Source organism: Ambystoma mexicanum, chromosome 4q, assembly GCF_040938575.1.
Source record: "Ambystoma mexicanum isolate Mex_15411 chromosome 4q, UKY_AmexF1_1, whole genome shotgun sequence".
Taxonomy (NCBI): Eukaryota; Metazoa; Chordata; class Amphibia; order Caudata; family Ambystomatidae; genus Ambystoma; species Ambystoma mexicanum.
In genome coordinates this window covers 130,970,924-130,990,776 of record NC_090928.1, presented here as the reverse complement: position 1 = coordinate 130,990,776, position 19,853 = coordinate 130,970,924, and the positions used below count along the sequence as shown (strand labels likewise).

General features: G+C 47.1%; 1 protein-coding gene across 2 annotated transcripts in view; it reads left to right on the top strand.

Moving 5' to 3' along the window:
• The window catches only part of PEX7 (peroxisomal biogenesis factor 7), a 1,557,721-nt gene that overhangs the window by 106,197 nt on the left and 1,431,671 nt on the right, over positions 1–19,853 (top strand). For both annotated transcript variants that reach the window (XR_011268107.1, XM_069607655.1), the window contains exon 3: positions 14,481–14,631. Coding sequence is in view for 1 of the 2 variants with exons in the window: in XM_069607655.1 (XP_069463756.1) it covers positions 14,481–14,631 (151 nt within the window). In the remaining variant the exon portion in view is untranslated. The remainder of the gene's footprint in view (positions 1–14,480; positions 14,632–19,853) is intronic.

Sequence of the window (19,853 nt, the reverse complement as noted above, 5' to 3'; positions counted from 1 at the left end):
TCCGTTCCCCTCCTCCCATTTGCCCCAAATTTCCATTGCCTTCGTGGTACAGCCCCAACCCGTATATACTCGATTTTCCACTGCAGCACATATGTGCATATCGACTATCCATTGGGCCAGGACCGGGTTCTCTGGTGAGCCCCACAATCAGGCTATATTATGTTTAATCAGTCCAGTTGCCATGAATATAATCTCAGTTTCCTATGTTGATTGTGACAGATGGAATACATTACCCAACAAGGAACTACAATTTACACCTAAAGCACACTCCACTTGTAGTACAGGGGCTACATTGACCTTTGTTGCAAATGTAACTCTGTAGGGCAGCCACATAGAGTTCAGTCCACACTTTCGCTCAACACTACTGTGTTGACTCACAAGCAAGGAATGACTCCCTGGTGGGACAGGCAGTGTTATAAATTGAGTTGCCTCTGTTCCTTCTATCAACCCACCCCCTTCACCTGTTACTGGTCGCTGGTCTGTGCAAAGCATGTGATTAGAAGCAGATCCACACTCTCAGAAGACCAATATTATATACCTGTAATAGTCTTTCGGATGCTTGTATCTGCATAGATTCAAATCCATCCACCCTTCCTCCCCTTGTTGGGAGTAAAAAGTACAATAGACAACATGTTTCTAATGTGGAAAACTCTTCACATTCATCTTTCACTATAGCATTCATGCAACCTCAGGTCAGAAATAAAACAATCTGAGGACCTCAATGCGTGAAGGAGCATGGGTACAAAACACGTCACAGAAGGAATAGTGTTACAAACACGCCCCGTCAATGTCCCTTTTTGAAATCGGTTGCCACCCTATAATTGAGGTAAGTCGGAGACACATAGGAACCCCTCAAAACTCTACTGTTAATAACTTTTGATTCGAATAACGTATTTGGCCGCAATTTCGAAAGTGATTAAAAGTCTGCAAGCGCGCCCGCCCCCGCCCCCGACTGCAAAGTTACATAAAGAGCTGTTAAAAAATGAAAAAGTTATTAAGCGTCAAAAAAGATTTGTTTTCCCAAAAGTGCGTCCTACTTCCCATTCATTTTCCCATAGACAAAAAAGGCAAATTATTGCCAAAGCGCACAGCCCAAACCGCTGGACGGATATGGACCAAAAAATCTTGGGCATGACGCGTTGACTCGCACGCCATGCATAGTTTGGGGTTATTCTGTGCAGTAATTATTTAAATATTTGATGGAGAAGGGTGTGCCCCTTCCTCAAAAATGATAGTTCTATCTTCCATGGTGCATTGCAGGATTATGGTTTTCCGAAATGAAACAACTGCCCTCTTGTTTTTCTCTCGATGTGAGAGATATTCACGGCTATAGCAGAGGTTATGGGAAAATGAAACACAGTAAAAAGCTATTTGCAGGTCGAAAAACATACAAATGCCATCAGGGTAGAAGTGGGGGGGATGGCTAGAGGGCACTGAGTGAAATTTGGGAGTTGGAGGGAGTCCAAGGACGGAGTTTGCAGCACAATGCTTTCCGTAGCCTCATCTCATAGCAAACTGCGTCACAGAAGCAGCATGTTGTGGCGGAAAGGAAGAGGTAGGGGGGATGAGGAGGTCATCTGGGGAGTGGGAGGAGCTGGCACAGATGAGGGGGCACTTGGTGAGGTGCTGGGGGGGACAGGAAAGCATGATTTTTTTCTCCAGCCATTTTGCAGATATTGGCAGCAATATTCGAGGCTACAAAGAACTACAGGTAGCCGAGGGTGTGTGTAGTTTGGTATCTGCTGCTATATAGTTTGGGGTGTCAGCATTTTATCTTTTTTTTTAAAGTACTTTGTTTAGGTATAGTGACGTCGGGGTGAAGCTGGTAGGTATTAGAGAGTCTTTTTATATTTTGAATGTGTGTTTTCAGACTTTTGAGCATGTGAGAGAATTTGGAGAAAAATTTAAGAAAATAGTTTAACAAAATTAATATAAAAATGAGCAATTGTAGTCTAGTTTTAGATGCGCCCTACAATATATTTTATGTTGTGTATTCTCACTTACAGTATTATGTTGTGTGGCTGTGCAATGTTTGCCTATCTAGTTTACTGTTATGTATGTTTCTATGGTTTCTTATTTTTCAGTTACTTTACATAAGTACATGTAGTGTTGTTATGTATTGATCATTTAAGTTGGATTGTAGTATAAAACTTGAGGTCAGCCCCCTATCAACTGACTTTGTGTAACCACACTTATGATAAAAGTCAATTAACTGTAGCCGCGGGTATAATAAATGTTTTTGTTATTATTTATTGTATTTGTGTATTTTTATGTGATAAGTAGTCCTTAAAGTGACTGTTTTGGGATACACTGAGTTTAGAATTTTAGCACATCAGGAGAACTGTTTTGATGTTATGAAGGAACACTGCATTTCCTTTATCGGTTAGGTGTACTACGTCATGCCTATAGAAATTGGCCATGTAGAACTGTATGTTGAAATCCATAATTGCTTGTGGTCTATAATGAATGCTGAAACTGCTTTATTAACATTTCTCTGGGATTTCTCAATTTTACCATTAAATCTGATGGTCCATCTCCATTTTTGCCTTTGGCGTTAGATTGGAAAAGATAAAGATGGTTTGAGGAACTAGTTCCATTTGTTTTCCCATGTCTTGTTTTATCATTAAAGTAAGGGGCACTCCTCGTACATTCCCCAAATCATTGCCTCCACAGTGAATTTGTATGATGTCTTGGTGCCCTGTACTTCTCAGACTTAACAATTTTGTAAAACTTGGAACCAACGCATTCTTTGCAATCTAAACCATTTAGGGGGTAATTCATAGACATCGGGCACAAGTGGCGCACGCGGCTGGCGCACATTGTGCACGTGCTCCAGTCTGCGCCAGCTGCGTGCGCCAAAACCCATTTAGGCGCACAGCGTATTCATGGATTTTCACATCCATAAGCAGCCGTGGCGCAGAGTGGCACAGCAACCCTGCAGCAGCGCCAGTTACGCCCCCAACCCCACCCCATGTGCCAAAAACATTGCACAAATCCAGTACATGGCGCAAAGGCCAGTGGACCAGCATACAGCCCCCCAACCACGAAAACACGTGTAAAACACCCCACGCACGCCCCAGAATACACGTACCCTGCTCGCGGCAGGCCCATCACGTGTAAAACTCCCTGCGCACCCCTCGGAATACACGTACCCCGCTCGCGCCAGCTAAAACACATGTAAAACACCCCGCGCACGCCCCAGAATACACGTACCCCGCTCGTGCCAGGCCCATTGCGTGTAAAACTCCCTGCACCCCCCTCAGAATACACGTACCCCGCTCCCGCCAGGTGTGTAGAAAAAGCACCCCCCCTGTGGCGTGGGCTGCCTGTGGGGCATGCCCAGGGTGGATGGCCTGCCTGTGGGGCATGGGGAGGGTCAGTGGGCTGCCTGTAGGGCATGGCCAGGGTGGATGGGGTGCCTGTGTGTATTTCGAGTCTGCGCGGGAAGTTCCACATGTGATAGGCCTTGGGATAGCGAGGAAGGTGTATTTTGGGGGTTTGTGGGAAGTTTTACACGCGATGGGCCTGGCGCGAGCAGAGTACGTGTATTCAAAGGGGTGTGTGGGGTGTTTTACACGCGATAGGCCTTGAGCGAGCAGGGAACGTGTATTTCGGGGGGGTGCAGGAAGTTTCACACCCGATTTGGCATCGTGGGCCCTCCTGGGTGTGAAGTTTCCCCCCTCCCCATGCCATGCAGGCAGCCCACACCACAGGGGACTACCCTACAACCCTCACCATGCCCTGCAGGCAGCCCACATGGCACCATGCACTCATGAGCGCATTTGTGAGCCCCAACTCATGTCCCCCACCCACCATTGACGGGCACCTGCCAGCAGGCCCCGACTCATGTCCCCCACCCCACCCCCAGTGACGGGCACCTGCCAGCAGGCCACGACTCATGTTCCCCACCCCACCCCCAGTGACGGGCACCTGCCAGCAGGCCACGACTCATGTCCCCCACCCCACCCCCAGTGACGGGCACCTGCCAGCAGGCCACGACTCATGTCCCCCACCCCACCCCCAGTGACGGGCACCTGCCAGCAGGCCCCGACTCATGTGACAAATGAAGTATGAAAAAAAATGTATTATATACAAAATTGAAGGAATGAAAGAAAATCACACAAGAAAAGAAATAATAAACAAAAGCCTGGATATCCAAAATGAATGAACAAATGTGAATGCTGAATCCAATTAAATCCAAATTAAAATGGCTCCAAAGCGTTAGTCCATTAAAGCAAACCCAAAGTTTAAAAAATAAGAAAACCATTGCTCCATGGTAAAAAAAAATCAATGAAGTCAAATCCAGTCCAGAACTATATACAATGTAAACATCCAGGGTCCATGAGCCCAACAATCCAAAGGAAACCTACCAAAAAGCCTACCTAATAAATAATTATATACAAAAAGGTGGGGCATAGTCCATGCGCCCCAAAGGAAAAAAAAATGGAAAGGAAACTTACACTTACAGAACTATTTGCAAAGGCGGCGGGCAAGTCCAACGGCTCACTTGTTGATGTCCCGGGCCAGGGCATCATCGAACTCCTCATCATCGTCCTGGAGGCGGGCCTCTTCCCTGGCCCCGAGGTCTCGTAGGGATAATGCCATGCCCACCTCCAACTCCCTGCGAATTTCCTCAAGGCACTCAGCCCGCCTCAACGCCCTGCGCATGGACTCCACCCTGACCATAGTGAGCCGTGCCTCTTCCGCCCACCGCCGCTCCGCATCTATTTGCCGGGCCCAACCGCTGCCACACAGAAGACACTCCCAATCCAGGGTCCTCCTGATCTCTGGCCGATGCCTGCCCCTGTGATGTTGATGGCCCGAGCCCTCATCGCTCCCACCTTGAGCCTGCTGCTGCCGTGCATATGCCCTGCCTGTCGATGCCTGCACGTCCTCCTCCTGCTGGGGTCCAGTTGTTGGGGTGGCCACCCCTGCTGGACCTCCGACTCCCGACTGTGGCAGGGATGTGTCCTCCACCAGCCTGGCCGCTGGGTCAGGGGCAGCTCCACAGGGTTCCCAGGTGATACGTGGGCAGGAAGATGGCACGGAGGACGACTGGCGCATAGGGGGTTCAGTTGAGGAGGGGGTCGGTAGAAGGTCCACCATACGGAGGAACCCAGCACTGGTGACCCGTCCTAGTAGGTCGACGCGATCAAGGAGGCATCCGAAAAAACGTGCATTGTCCACACTGGAACCCTGCACGTCTTCCCGAAAGCCACGTTGACGCAACGCCACCCCAGCCAGGACAGGCTCAATACGGTCCTGGATTGCCACGTCCGCAGGGAGAGGAAGGCCAGTTGTTGTTTGCGCATCCCCTCCCTGAAAACGGGTCTGGACAAAGGCATCCCTGCTGGTGCCAGATGATGCAGTCACAGGATCGGGGACAGGATTACACACAGGCACCTCCGCGGCGGCCTGTGCTGCCACCTGTCCCTGCCCCTGGACTGCACCACTAGCACCAGTGGAATCCCCCCCCCTCCAGACCCCGTGTGTGGGCCTTCCATGGCCTCCTCCTCAACCAACCTCCCACAACAACCTGGATGACTCTGTGCCATCTTCCTCCATAGGCCCCTGTCGGGTCTCAGCTGCCCCTTCTGCTGCCGAGGAGTCCACCTCTGACCTCTGCCTCTTGGACCTAGCCTCGGCAGCTGCGGCCACGGACGCGGCACCAGACTCCTCAGCCCCCGACGAGATGACAACATGGGAGGGGAGCTGGGCCTTGCGTCTCCGGCTGGCGGTGGGATCCCTGCAGCTGTGCTTCACAGCACTGTCTCCGCCCCCTTCATCAGTTGACGCTGCAGATAGGGAGAGACAGAACACGGGCATCAGGGCACTGTACAGTGGTCTGATACACACATGACAGTTGCACATGAGTGGCAGTGTCAACCTTCACACATGGCATCACACTCCCAACACACACATCATTTGAACCCACACACCCACACGTAAATTAACAGGAATGTTGCAGCAGGCAGGACCATCCATACACATACAACAGCATGAGCATCCAAAGGTTAGCCTGACATCACATGCAACACGGGGAGTGCCAAACACATGCACACACGCCACCAGACATACATGCATCGGTACATCTCCACCACCTGTCGCAGTGAAATCATCGGCATCCATGTCACATCTGCCAATCAGCCTCCTACATGTGGGTGTCACATGCATCCATGGTGTATCACAGTGGCACACATGTCACATACACACACACAAACGTATATTGTGCACATACATGAAGGTGGAACTAGCATCCATGTGTCACACCACAAACATGCCACAGTACATACACAGGAATGTATACATGTGTGCACCTACACATGCATTTGGCCATCATGCATTTGAACACATACACCATTGATGTGCTTCACACATGACTGGACTCACATGCAGCAGGCTCATGTCCCTGTACATACACATCCATACATGGGCCTTTCAAGGCATATGTCCAACCTGCACACTCCTGGCACACCTCAACATGCACTGCGTCCAATCAGTATGCATGGACACTTACCGCTCGACTCTGGACGGGTCTGCCTCTGAAGGACCTGGAGGTGGAACGCTGGGTGTATGCGTTCCAGGACCCTCATCTGGATGTTGGTAAGGCGGACCCGGCACCCCTCTGCATGCTTTGCCTTCAAGAGGCGCCGGGCCTTGCTGAAGGTCCTGGACCTGAAGTCCTCCCAGCACTTCCAGACGTGTTGCATGTCGCGGGCTGCCACCCCCTCCACGTTGATGGCAGCCACGATGTCCTTCCAAATCCTCTTCCGTCCTTCATTGTCAGCGTGTGAACTTCCAAAGAGGGCATCATAATTCACCAGGACTTGCTCCACCAGGATACCAACTTCTGCGGCACTGAATCTAGTAGCCCTCTGCCTCTCTGGCTGGGGGTTGCCAGTGGTCTCCGATGGTGTTTCCCCCGACATGGCAACCCCTGAGACAGGTGTGGGTGGGCAACTGGTTCCTGGTGCTGGGCTGTGGAGCGATCGAACTTCAGTCGGGAGTCTTCTGTTCCAGCAGTGGTGGTCAAAGCAACTGGACCCCTGCAGATGGCTGACGTGCAGGCACCAAATAGTAGGGCACGTGGCCAGTAGGCAGGTAGGCAGCAGCAGATGGCAGGTGGGAGCGGGCTCGGGGCTCTGGGGGGCAGGAAAATGGCCTTCTGTGTGTTGTCACGTGGCAAGCTTGATACGGAGTGATTTGGCACGTGAAAAAACTGCACGTCAGCGTGTAATTCGAGGAAAGGCCCTTAGCGTGTAAGTGCGTCTGTGGCGTGACATGCGCGGGCGTTCCCCTGGCACGGGTTGAAGGTCCCACGTGGGTTTCCATCGCTCTGTACGTACTTTTCATGGGAAGCGGTGCGTGTGTTTTCCTGGCGTTGGGGTTCACATGCGATTACTTCACAGCGGGTGGGTGTTGGCTATGCGTTCTTCTTCTACACGCAAGGCAGACGGTGAGTTGCACACGCTATTTTTCCCACTGCGGGTGTCCATGTTTGTCGCGTACCCCTTTTTTACGGGCATACTAGCCTGCGTGTTGATTGCGTATGTATTTTTTGGGCTCCTGGCTGCCACAGCGTACTGCGTTTTTTTTACAAGCACGTCGGCAACAGGGGTCGCTTATCTCTTTTTCTTGCTTTTATGGGATGCCTGTGCATTGCGTGACACATAATTTCTCCTAGGGGGCCACAGAATGGGACATTCATCGTAGCTGTATGTACGTGTTTTTGTTTGCGCACACTTTTGTAATGCGCAGGGATGCTACCGCCTGCCTTCGTGTGGCGGACGTGTTTAGGCCTGTGCGTGTCTTTGGCTGCGCGCGGGTTTCCCCTATTTGATACCATGAATACGTGTGGTTCGCATGCATGTGGGCGTTCCGTGTACTTCCCAGCAGTACATCCCCAGTTACGCCCTTATTTTCATGCGTTGTTCCCTATTCCGCGCGTTACGCCCCGTGTTCCGCCCCCTTTTTGGTGTGTGCGCTAACATTGTGCGCTTTCGCTGTGTGCCTCGCGCATGCCGTTCTGGAGGTTGCAATGACCTGTGCGCCCGTGTGCGCCACGCACGGATTTGGCTCACTTCCCGGGGGAAACACGCGCAGGGCCTTCCATGAATCACACGCGTGCACGTGCTTTTTCACGCTTGCGCCACTTTGCGCCGCGATTTTCGGCGCACATTTCTTCCATGAATCGGCCCCTTAATTGTAAAATCTCTCAAACCTAGGTCCATGTTAACATTTAGTTTCTCACAACAGCCAACTGTCTCCAATCAGCCACACAGTTTTCAAACCAGCAATGATATCTGTAGTATTTCTCTGTTTCCAGGAAAATTATTCCTAGTTTGAATTTCTAGTAGTTTGTATGAGCAGCGTATGTATGATGTGTGTGTGTATGTGTTTATCTGGGGGGAATTTGGTTGTCCAATTGCTTTTATTTTTTTACTTTCTAGACATAATACAGTGTTCCGATTAGCTGAATTGTCTGTATTATTAATTTTAATTATGTATGGGATAACAAAACCCTTTAAATTCAAGGAAAAAACTTTAGTTGCAGGGACGTTAAGGTGGCAATACATTGCACCAGAAACTTTGAAATTCAAGGAAAAATCTTTAGTTGCAGGGGCGTTAAGGTAAGAACCTAACACAACAAAACCCCTGAAATTCAGCTAAAGCCACATTAACTTTGTGCCCCGCACTGCGCAGATGCAGACTATGACCACAATGATGACATAACAGATTACATCACTGATGACTCACTAATTACATGTTGTATGAGAACAATGATGATATTGCAAAAATTGCATTGTATATAACTGATGACATCAATAATGTAATTAGACATAACATAATGTATAAGTTAGCTAATGAAAACCTTGATTACCTTAATAACAATTTAGGCCGTGGCCATGGCCATGACAAAGGCTGGGGTAACTGGCCAGCACCAAAGGCCATAGCTAGTGGTTGGTTATTGTTAGAAAATAACAATGTGCATGGTTAAAAGCCATGCCTACTAGCCTGTCACTGTTTTAAAGTGGCCCATTTATATGTTAGAATATATAGTGGGCACAGTCAAAGATGGTGGCCACTGGCCAGTATTGTGCTAAAGTCAATGGCTAGTGCCTGTTCAGTCTATATAATATACAGTGGACACTGTTGAACGCTGCTTCCACTGGTAAAGGCCATAATCTATGGTTGGTAGCTTGTTAGTGTTTTAAAATATTTAGTGTACATGGGTGAAGGTTGTGACCACTGTCCATAACTGAAGGCCATGCCTTGTACCCATCGTGTGTTAAAATATATTTGGCCATGCACACTAACCATGGCTGAAGGCCATGCTTAATGCCAGTTACTGTTGTAATGTAATTAGTGATGCCATCAGTGATGTCATCTGTGATGTCATCTGTGATGTCATCTGTGATGTCATTGTGGTCATAATTTGTTTTAAACAATTTGTATTGGTTTTACTAATACAGAAAATAGACGTATCATGATAGACTCTTGCACATATCAACCGTTATCCCCCCATAAGCCCTTCCACCCCAACAGTATCCTACACCCCCCAGTTCCCTCACTCCCTGTCAACTGTACTACTGACACGTGACTTATATGAACTTCCTATCGGTTAACTCTGCCTACAATAATTATGGTGTGTGTCGTGTCTGTGGGGGTGTGTGCCCCTCTTCTACGTCTGTGACCAATGGGGCGTACAAACCTTGAATTAGGGCGTCACATGCCATAATATCTTTGCTGGCTACGGTTAGACCAAAGTGCGTCGCCCCCCTCCAAACCGCTGCCTCGGCCTGCGCCCACTTCTTCAGATCCCACCACCAGTCTTCTATGTTGGGACCTCTTGGGGCTTTCCATGCCATAGCAATCCTAGGCTTGGCTAAGAAGTACGCCAGATATTAAATTTTATGAATATGCTTTGTATGTTTAGGACGTGAAAATCGACCTAACAAACAAGCTCCAGAGGACACCACATCCAACACCAGCCCTTCCCTGCTCATTCTGGCTGCTACCTCCTGCCAGTAAATCTTGACCGTGGAACATGCCCAGAACAGATGCAACATCCCAGCCTCTTCGAAATTGCACCTAGGGCAATGCTGCGTTTTTGCGCCAGGGAAACGTGAGATTCTGAAAGCGATCATATATGCTCTGTTTGTCACAAACAGCTGTATCAGCGGTAATGTAGTGTCAGGGTACACTCGTTTGTGGTATCCAAGAATCTCCTTCCAGTGTGTTTGTCTGGAAAGGGTACGCCTAGGTCTTCTTCCCATTTGCGTCTTACCGCTAGTATACTTCGGGGACCTCCCGTAAGAAGTAAGTTGTATATCCTGGATATGGTATGTCTTCCTTCTGAGATGTCGTACAGGCTGTCTACGATTGAATGCTTGTCCATTAGTTCGCCGTACATGGGCCATCTTACTATGAGCTCCTTTTTTAGGGTGCAGTGTAACAAGTATTGGCCTCGGTGCATGCCCGTAAGGTCGCATAACTCGCTAAAAGGTATGAAGGAGGTACCATGCAGCAGGTCACCAACTGTAGCAACGCCATTGGATCCCAATGCGCTCATATCCTCAGTCGCGCCTGCATGGTGGACGATACTACCGACACTAAGGGGATCTGTACTGAAATGGGGTCCGTACGTCCGATCTGTTGAGGGCCCTATCCCACACTTGCACCCACAGAGACACCAGGTGAGAGCTGTGGCGGACTCAGGTCTCAGGTCTCCTGTTCCATAACAATTCCCTTAGGTAAAAGTGTGGTTCGGTGGGCAGAATCATCTGCGTGTCTGGGTTGGGGTCGTCTGCTAACCACTCCACCACAAATTGCAGTTGTCCTGCTATATAGTACAATTTCGAAGTGTGGGACCCTGAGCCCACCCTCTTCATGCCGTTTTTCGGAAAGCGGACAGTGCTATCCTACTCCTTCTATTTTCCCTAAGAAATCCACTACATACGGAGTCTAGCGTCTTGAAGAATGTTTTGGGTATGTCATACGGGATTTTTACAAAGTAATGCAGCAGTCTAGGCAGGACCACCATGTTTAGCAAAGCCGCTCTTCCCATCAATGAAAGGGGCAATTTATTCCAAAACCTAATAGCTGTTGATGCCTTCCAGGGTGTTCAAAGTGTTGTTAACATGTTCCGTGTGTGTGTCCCTTTATATGTTGACCCCTAGGTATCTAAACGTATTAACGCTCCACTGTAGTGCCAAGACTGGGAGCGTGTGTTGCACTCTACTTGTTAAGCTAGCCAACGGGAATAGAGATGACTTATATGTACTGATCGTTATCCCCGACAGTGTCCTATGGGTTCTGTATATACAGCAAGGAGTCATCAGCATACATTGATATCAGGTGACTTACGCCATCTATGGCTATGTCCGCCGTAATATATTCTGTCCTCAAGTACTGCACTATCGGTTCCATTGCCAAGATGTAAAGCAATGGGGACAGCAGGCACCCCTGTCTAGTTCCCTTTTCTATCTCCCACGAGTCCGAGATTTGTCTACCTGTCTTGACTCTTGTGACAGGTTTGGTGTATACTAGCCGTACGCGGGCCTGAAGCCAAACATACGCAGCGTTGAGTATAGCCATTCCCATCTCACAGAATCAAAAGCTTTTACAGCGTCTCCCAAAGCGCGGTGCTGTCAATAACATGATATAGTCCCTGCAGATTTTTATATATATATGCTTCGCCTATTTCTTGCTCCGTGTGCCATTGGAATATAGCTGTCTGCAGTTGCATTAACACATTCTAATTATAGCTGTAATCATGCCTGTCAATGAGCTATGATACCATGAATGAGCCTGTTGGATGTTCTTTACTGTTCATGTAAATACATTCTGTGGTTGTCTAATGCCATGCCTAAAACCTTTTTTTTAAATATGTTTGCGAGCAATGCCTTTGAATTCCCAAAACATTTTCACTATCCTAGCTATGTCTGGGCACACTGTGCAGTCTCGGTACAGCCAATGTTGATCTATCTTAAATGCCTTAGACCATGTCTGAACAAGGTTATTTTATCATTGTTATCCATGGGTGCCATGTTGTCGAGGTGGTCCTTGAGGGCTATTTATCCTGGTGCTCAGTATACTCTTAGTTGAGCGACGAGAGGCTTCTAAGGGGCCATAAAAGCAATATCTGTGACTGCTATTGCTTCATGAATCACTACACTGAGGGCACTAGTAAGCAGCATGAGATTGTTTACGAAGTAGGACATACATAAAAAGGCAGGACATGCAGCATAGTTTTTCATGCTTTAAAGTGAACTCCTGGTCCGAACACCTTCAGACGAGCAAAGTACCCTCATCGCTCCCATAACCTGGAGCACTCTTGCCCCCGCCACACGTGGCTATGGTAGTTTTATGCAGAATCGTTCTTGGAGCCCACACTCCAACTGACCTCACCAACCTACTACTGTATTAGCACATTAGCAGTTTGCTGCTAGGAGCAATATTGCCCTTGCCCCCGCTAATCCACGCGTTCAGCAGCTATGCCTTTGTTTTCTTTGGATAGGAGCATGTTACCGGATTCAACTACGCTGCGGTAAAGTGCCAAGAGGCAATGAAATTTGCAGACGCGCACTATTAATGCAGTAAACACAGACAAGTTTGCAGATTATACGTTTTCTGTCAGTGAGTTGTTATATACGCCATGGCAGTGGTATTCAGACTTTATGCAGAGTCCCCCTTGAGTAAACATTTTGTTGACGAGCCCCCCTTGAGCAAAATATTACTGCATCTAGATGCCATTTATGCTTACATTTTATATTAAAATCAGTCTCTGTACTCCCTTTTGGAATAGCCTCAACCCCCCCACCCCACCCCCACCCCACCCCCGATAGCTTTTTTGGGCCTTTCCAGGGGGCCAACCACATTGTTTGACGATGACTGTACCATGCAGAGTTTTACGTTGGGTAAATTAAGAGGTCCAAGTGCATCTATGGTGTATTTCAGGGTTTAATTAAATGCCTTCAGGAGAAGGAGGATGTTAGTGTATCTTTGATAATTAGGCTCATGAGGTGAGTTCTTGTGCGAGTATGCTGAGAGGAGAGTCCTTGAAAGAGTGAGATTGTTTGGCGGGCTGGGTTGTCTGTGGAAGCTTGGTGGATTATGAAGGATATGTAACAAGATGAAGGTATGGCCTATGCTGCATAAGCAGCCCACCTTTGTTGATAGAATTCATTTGAATCCTGATGATATGGAAAAGATGAGCTTGTGGTTTTTGCCTTTGTTGTGGTTTTATACTGTGAGGTGCTTGTTGAAGACGAGAGACGCTACAAGGCCAAAGTGTGCTTTTGTTGCACTTAAGGTGGTAATTTACTATGAGAGATTGAAGTAGCCAAGAAGGTTGTTGCTGGAGTAATTAGCAGCTGTGAAGGTAATGAGATCGAGGATTTTTTTTGAAGAATCATTTTTTGTGCCTGAGTCTTATAGATCAATTGTAAGGTTCTGGTTTGAGGAGTTTGACGGGTAACTGAAAAGTGAGGAGTTTCATGGATGTGTACGAGGAGCCAACTTGATGCATGGAGAACAAAAAGGATTTTTAGATTGCCTCAAGTCCCCTGTAGGTCTGTTGGAGGTGTATCAAGGGTATGGGATAATGGCAACACGTCTGACATTCCATCGTGGTGTACATTTCCCCAAATTACCATGTTTTTCTTATGTGGTTGGGCAGCCCCCATGCCCTCTGTACCACTGCGTCCTCCCCCTCCCACCTCCAGAGAAATGTCTCACAGGCAGAAGGCTGATGGGGTATAGTGTCAACACAATTCCCTCAAGAGGCTGTGAGACAAGTTTCAGTTATCCGGATTGCATTGAGTTTCTGTGTGGTTAGATCTGAGGCATCAGTGACGTTTAGGACAATTAGGTTTGTGTTGAATACCTAGTGAGCATGACGTGCATGGAGTGTGGTGTTTGAGTGACGAGTACTGATGCGTAGTGAGATTTCAGGCTACCGCAGTGTAGGTCTGTTTGTGGGTAAGATTTCTGCAGTAGTGAGTCTGTTGTGGAGGTGGAGACACACGACCCATGTTGCAGACTTACCTGAGGTGGTGAAACCAAGGGATTTTTTGGCATTGTGCCCAACTTTTGCCAAGCAGACCCAACCAGGGTAGTCTCCACAAGAGTTGCTTTTTAGCTGTTGGTCTGCCTATCAGCATGCGGGTGGGGAGCAGACCACACAGGCGAGAGATGTGGGCTCTTATTTTTGTCGCTTAGTTAACAGGAACGAGAGAGAATTAGTATGGCTTCTTAGTGAAGTGACCTGGTCAGTAAGTGGGTTGTTATCACTTCAACTATCCAGATGCCTGGTGGTGGTGAATGTCGGCCACCTAGTGCGCTCTTGCTGTTGATGGTGCTGCTTTTATTGATCGAAACAGGCTTAATTTTATTGCTGCCCAGTAATATTCACACTTTCCATTGTGGCAGTTTCGCTGTTGATGATGCTTGTTGCGCGGTCTTTTCCTGTTTTTTAGTTTCGACTGGAACGATGGGCTGTTTGATGTTACGTGGAGTGAATCCAATGAACATGTGCTGGTCACTTCCAGTGGGGACGGGTCCCTGCAGCTCTGGGATACTGCAAAGCCAGAAGGTCCTCTGCAAGTATATAAGGAACACACTCAGGAGGTAAGTGTTACTTGAGGTGTACTGGCGATGTCCTAGCAAAATGTACTATGTCGTTTTCAATATACGTTTCATCTTCAGATGGTTAATCAATGTTCCTGAAAACACAGTAGCATCATTTACATTAGATTGGTAATAAAATACTAACCATTGTATAACTCTATTCTGTAAGGGTACAGAAGCAAGAGACGGAAAAAAGGGTGGCCTTTTAGTTATCATTAACCTTTATTCAAATTAAGGAGGGTTGGGAAAACGCCTTACTAGCACTAATAACAAGAGGGCTTTTCCCTGCCTCAGCAAGATGGTCTAATGGGTTAGTCAGGATGTTCAGAGTCAAATCACTCCACTGTTGTGTCAAAGCCCTATCTCTAACCCTCACAATTATAGCTCAGACTAAAGTGCAGGGGCTGTTGTTCTTCTTCTTGATAGTTCAATATTTCCACTGTAGCTCAAAACACAAAAGTTCTCAAAAGGTGCAAAACAACTCCAAAAAGATAGGCAGCCTTGGTTCAGCAGGCTGCCGGCTCCTGGTGTTGCCAAGAGAGGGTTTCCTTCCTCTTGGCGGGTGACCATGTCCACTTTTCTCAGCAGTGTTCAAGGGGGTATATGCTCCTTCCCCTTTCTTCTTCTATTCTCACAGTCAATCCGGTTCACTAACCTGCCAGACACTGTGGTTTTGAAGATTAGTATGGGTGCGGGTATCACCTTTCCCAAGATTGGTTTCAATGCTCTTGGTTTTAATGTCTCTTACAATTCCAGCCAACCTGGTACACTAACCTGCCATGTGCTCTGGCTAGGAAGATCCTACTAGATGCAATTTGTTTGTGTGTTATTTCTCACCTCCCAGGTACTGTCACAAGGAAGCTTGCCTTGGATGCAATCTTCATATGGGTGCAGTCCCAGACTCACTTTTCTTCTGTCTCCCACTTTCATGGACCTATTTCAAGTCCACCAGGGTCCTTCCCCTTCAAGCAACCGCTGCTACTACTTTTCAGGGCCCCTGTGTCTGCCCAATAGCCAGCGTACCTGGATTCCTGGGGCGCGATGGCTGTGGGTCTCTCTCAATGCCCGCAATCTTTTGTGGGGGTTGATCTGCGCTCGCCGTTCTTTGGCGCTCCTCCATGGATCGGCAGAGGTGACAAGGCTTCTGGGATGCGGCTTTGCTTCCTCACGTCTCCCCATGGCCAACACACTGGGAGCTTCTGGTTCCTAGCATGGCAGCTTCTCTCATTCTCTTTCACTTCTGGTGTCCCGCTCCGCCTGCCTTTCGAACTTCCTCACGCATCGCTTGTGACTGTGGTTCCTCCAGGGCGGACTTGACTTGGTGTCAAGTCATTCTTCCATCTTTATACTAGTAAGCATTCTCAATCGCCCATATTGACCAAAATGTGCTGTCAAGGCTTGCGCGGTATTCATCCTTCTTCCGCACTTCTTCTTCGTCCCAGTAGTTTCTCTTTGATGTACAATTGGGTGGCTCTTGTTCTTCTTTGTCTCACTACATGGTGTGATATTAATGCAGTCTAACCTACAGCATAACATGGGGGAGGTAAGGACTACGTTACCATGTGGGGATGTGTGTAAGGGGAATGGGGGTTTCATAAGGGGTATCTATATACCGCATACTCCCCTCCATGTCGTCCCTCGTCCCATGAGGGATATCCCTGCCCATGAGATCCTCCTGCTGCGTTCATCCCCCAGGGGGATTATTCGACTGTAGCTGCACAACCCTGGCTATATGAGAAGGGTTCTCTCCCTTGGGAGAAGGGACGACATCTAGAGATTCGTCACAATTCTCAGTCACTTGAGTAGGAACTGCTTAACTGTTACTTTTCTTACTTTTAATTACATCTAATGTGAAAGTTGTTATAATCCTGATCCCAGTGCTGTCTGTCCTAATAAAATGGTGGTCTCTAGAATGGAAGGGGTTACTTGGTCGATTTATACCTAAAGATTTATGAAGGAAGATCTGATGAGATTACTTGAGACCATGCACGCTTATTCCAGGTCGGATTCCTGTCAATGGAGTTTCATCTCCTTTTATCCTCCTTTGCCTTAGCCACCTCCTTGTGAAAGGAATGGAAGGGAGTGTGTGCATAGTGAATATATGGATGTTAGAACTTATAAGGCAGTGGGTTTTGCTGCAGTATTCTCAGAGAAAACGAGAATAGATATTGTACACCCATTGAAGTTTTGATTCTCCAGGGAAGACCTAAATAACAAGAGTAAACTGTTTCCATAAAAGGTATATTTTGTTCCAGTTCAAGCTCACGCAGTATGATCCAACTCATAGTTCATCTGTAGTTATTGTATTTGTTTTGTGGTGAGGTTTTGGTCATGCACACTGGGAGGAGTGCAGTGCTTATGTGGAGGATCATCCAATCATTAACAGGTATCTTTAGTAGCTTGTCAACAGGTAAAACCTCTAACCAATTGAGCCGAGTTAATGTGTGTGTGGCAGATACTTGTGCTCATACTTTACCACACTATCCAATTACATCCTTCCAAATTCTGCCCTCCAATTGCGTAAGAGGGCAGTGTCATACATTTCCATTGTTGTAAGTCTGGAGAAAACAAGTGGTTAACTTCAGTCTTTGTTGCTGAAAAACATAAAGCCTTAACCTGCGCAATTCTATGTGATGTGATTACCTTGGATTGAATAACTTTCTAAATTTGATCATCAGCTTACCTGTTCACCTAGCTGAAGCGCCCTAGATGTATTTCACATGACCCATTGGAGGTTGTGATCCCTCGGCTACTACTGGGATGGTTGGTCAGTTGCTCTATATCCAGTGTCTTCAACGTTTGGGACGCCACATGATTTGGAATACCACTCCCTTTTGCCGCAGCCAGCATAGTCAAAGGTGAGGGATTGCAAGAGTAATATTGCAGAACCAACGGTTGCAGACCCCTGCCCTATATGAAGAAGCCCTGGAACTTGGTGCTTCTTCAGGGTATTTACAGGTTTGCTATAAATGTTATATCTTGATGTGCGATTATAACCGCAAACGTAGGCCCTTGTACATGTTTAATTTTGTTCAATTATGCATTGTATTTAGCATACTGAACAAAAATGTAATAGACTAAAAAAAAATAAATCCTCCTCCTGAAGCAAGAAATCTAATTCGTATTCCCGTGGGATACTGGTACAACTGTAGGTGGCTAACATCCTACCGATCCTCTTATATGGCGCGGAGGTTTGGGCATTTGGTAACACTGCAACGTTAAACAGGTTGGAGTCTAAGTTATCTAAGTTATTGAAGTAACTATTTCGATTCCCTGCGTGCACTTCTGTGAACCTCATTCACCCTGAATTTGATTTGGCCCCATGGGATGCGAGATTCCAGCTGTCTTACATTAACATTCACTGGAAATTGGTTAACGCCCCCAGCGGTTCCCTAAACCATTTTGTTTTCGAGGCAGAGAGAAGTAAGGCCCATCTAATGCCTAATAGTAACCTGGCGAACATAATGGCAATGGCGGATCGCTGGCATTCTATGACAGTAGGCCTAGGCCAGTGTATGGGCTACCTACAACACAAACTGTCCATGAAAACTACCATTTTCCAAAATGATCTGGATCAACTGATAATTAAACTCACTTGGAAGAGGACTTGTGTTTTTTTCATGAGTACATCTCACAACGTGTGCTATACCCTAAACATATCCACAATTTCGTGGGCAATTCACTGGTGTGTTACCATTTAAAGATCAAAATAAATGCTGCCAAGTCCCTGGAAATAACCGGAGCCTGGACACATATACTGCGCTCGCTCCGCTACTGCAGGCTTTGCGGGGAATCCCAACTTGAAGCAGCTGAACACCTCTAAATGAGCTATGAAGCTTTTGATTCAATGAGGACTGCTACCTGTTCCACTGCGGGAATACTTCAAAGCGTTGACAATGAATTATGGGTGTTGTTTTTGAATGGTAATAGTGAAGCTTGCATTATCTATTTTACCATACTGTGGAGGAAGCTAATGCTAATTTTGAATGGTCTGCAGGGTAAATGAAGGCGAATGGGATTGAACGGGTGGGATGGAGCTAATTGGTACACAAGACTCCTTTGTTGGTCATTAGGAAATGCAGGGTTTTAATATATGGCGTGCTGAAAAACTGTTGTTTGTATAGTTATGTAGCACGTTATTTTAATTTAAACAAAAATGCTTATTTGTCATATTTAGCCATGCCACTGACCTTGAAAGGGCACTCTTTTTGACGATGGGGCGGTGGGAGCGCTACACTCTAATTTTGACTTGGGTACAGGACAGAGACCTGTACTGTTTGTTCAATCCTCCGTAGCCTCTTTTGTACTGGGAATCTTAGTGCAGCTACACTCACACTGATAACTTATTATAGTGCACCAATATGGCTACTGTCTAACATGAGGCAACCTCACAGCTACCTGCCACAGAGCGCAAATGTTCTCGCATTTCTCCAATGGCACGATTTATTTTGTGTGTGTGCCTGGCAGCACCGAATGTGAACTTCGTAAAATTAGTAATACCCAGTCTTGCGATTTCATAGTGGACTTTGATCATTACTTGCTTTTCCACCTTGCAAACGAAACAGTATGTAACCTCGTTTTAATTGAGATGTATTTATATTGTTTTCTGAAAGTGAGTTTTAAAATCCTAAATTGCAGTTTTCAGTCACTGCTGTTAAGCTTATACTTCTGTACACGTTTCTGGAACATGCATCTATTTTTGGATTTATTTTGGCCAGATCACACCGCCTGGAAACTGCCTGAGGAACACGAAGAGTAGATGTGTGTATCTCGCCTAATGTTTCTAGCACTTGGCCTTAAGAGACCCCACAGCATGTTCCTGGCTCCACACCAGTGTATTATCCACCTACTGCTCTGCATCGCAAGTGTCAATGGGCCTCATCACAAGTGGGCGGTATCCCGGCGGTAAATCAGTCCGGGATACCGCCTAACGCAAATAGCGTTACTGCAACTCAGGCCAGCGCTATTAGCTCCGGATCGCAATTTGCAGTGGGGCGGTAAGTCCCCATTCATAATGGGGCAATTTCAGCGCTATTACCTCAGCGCTAATACCGCTGTAAATGGTCGGAAAGTGGCCAGATTTTACCTACAGCTCAAACCTGGAGGTGAATCTCAAATGTTCCTCCCAACTCATAGTTTGGCGGAGTAGTAATGCAGCGGTAATACTTTTACCGCTGCATTTGACCGCTCCTCCCAACTTGTGATGACCCCCATTCTTCTTT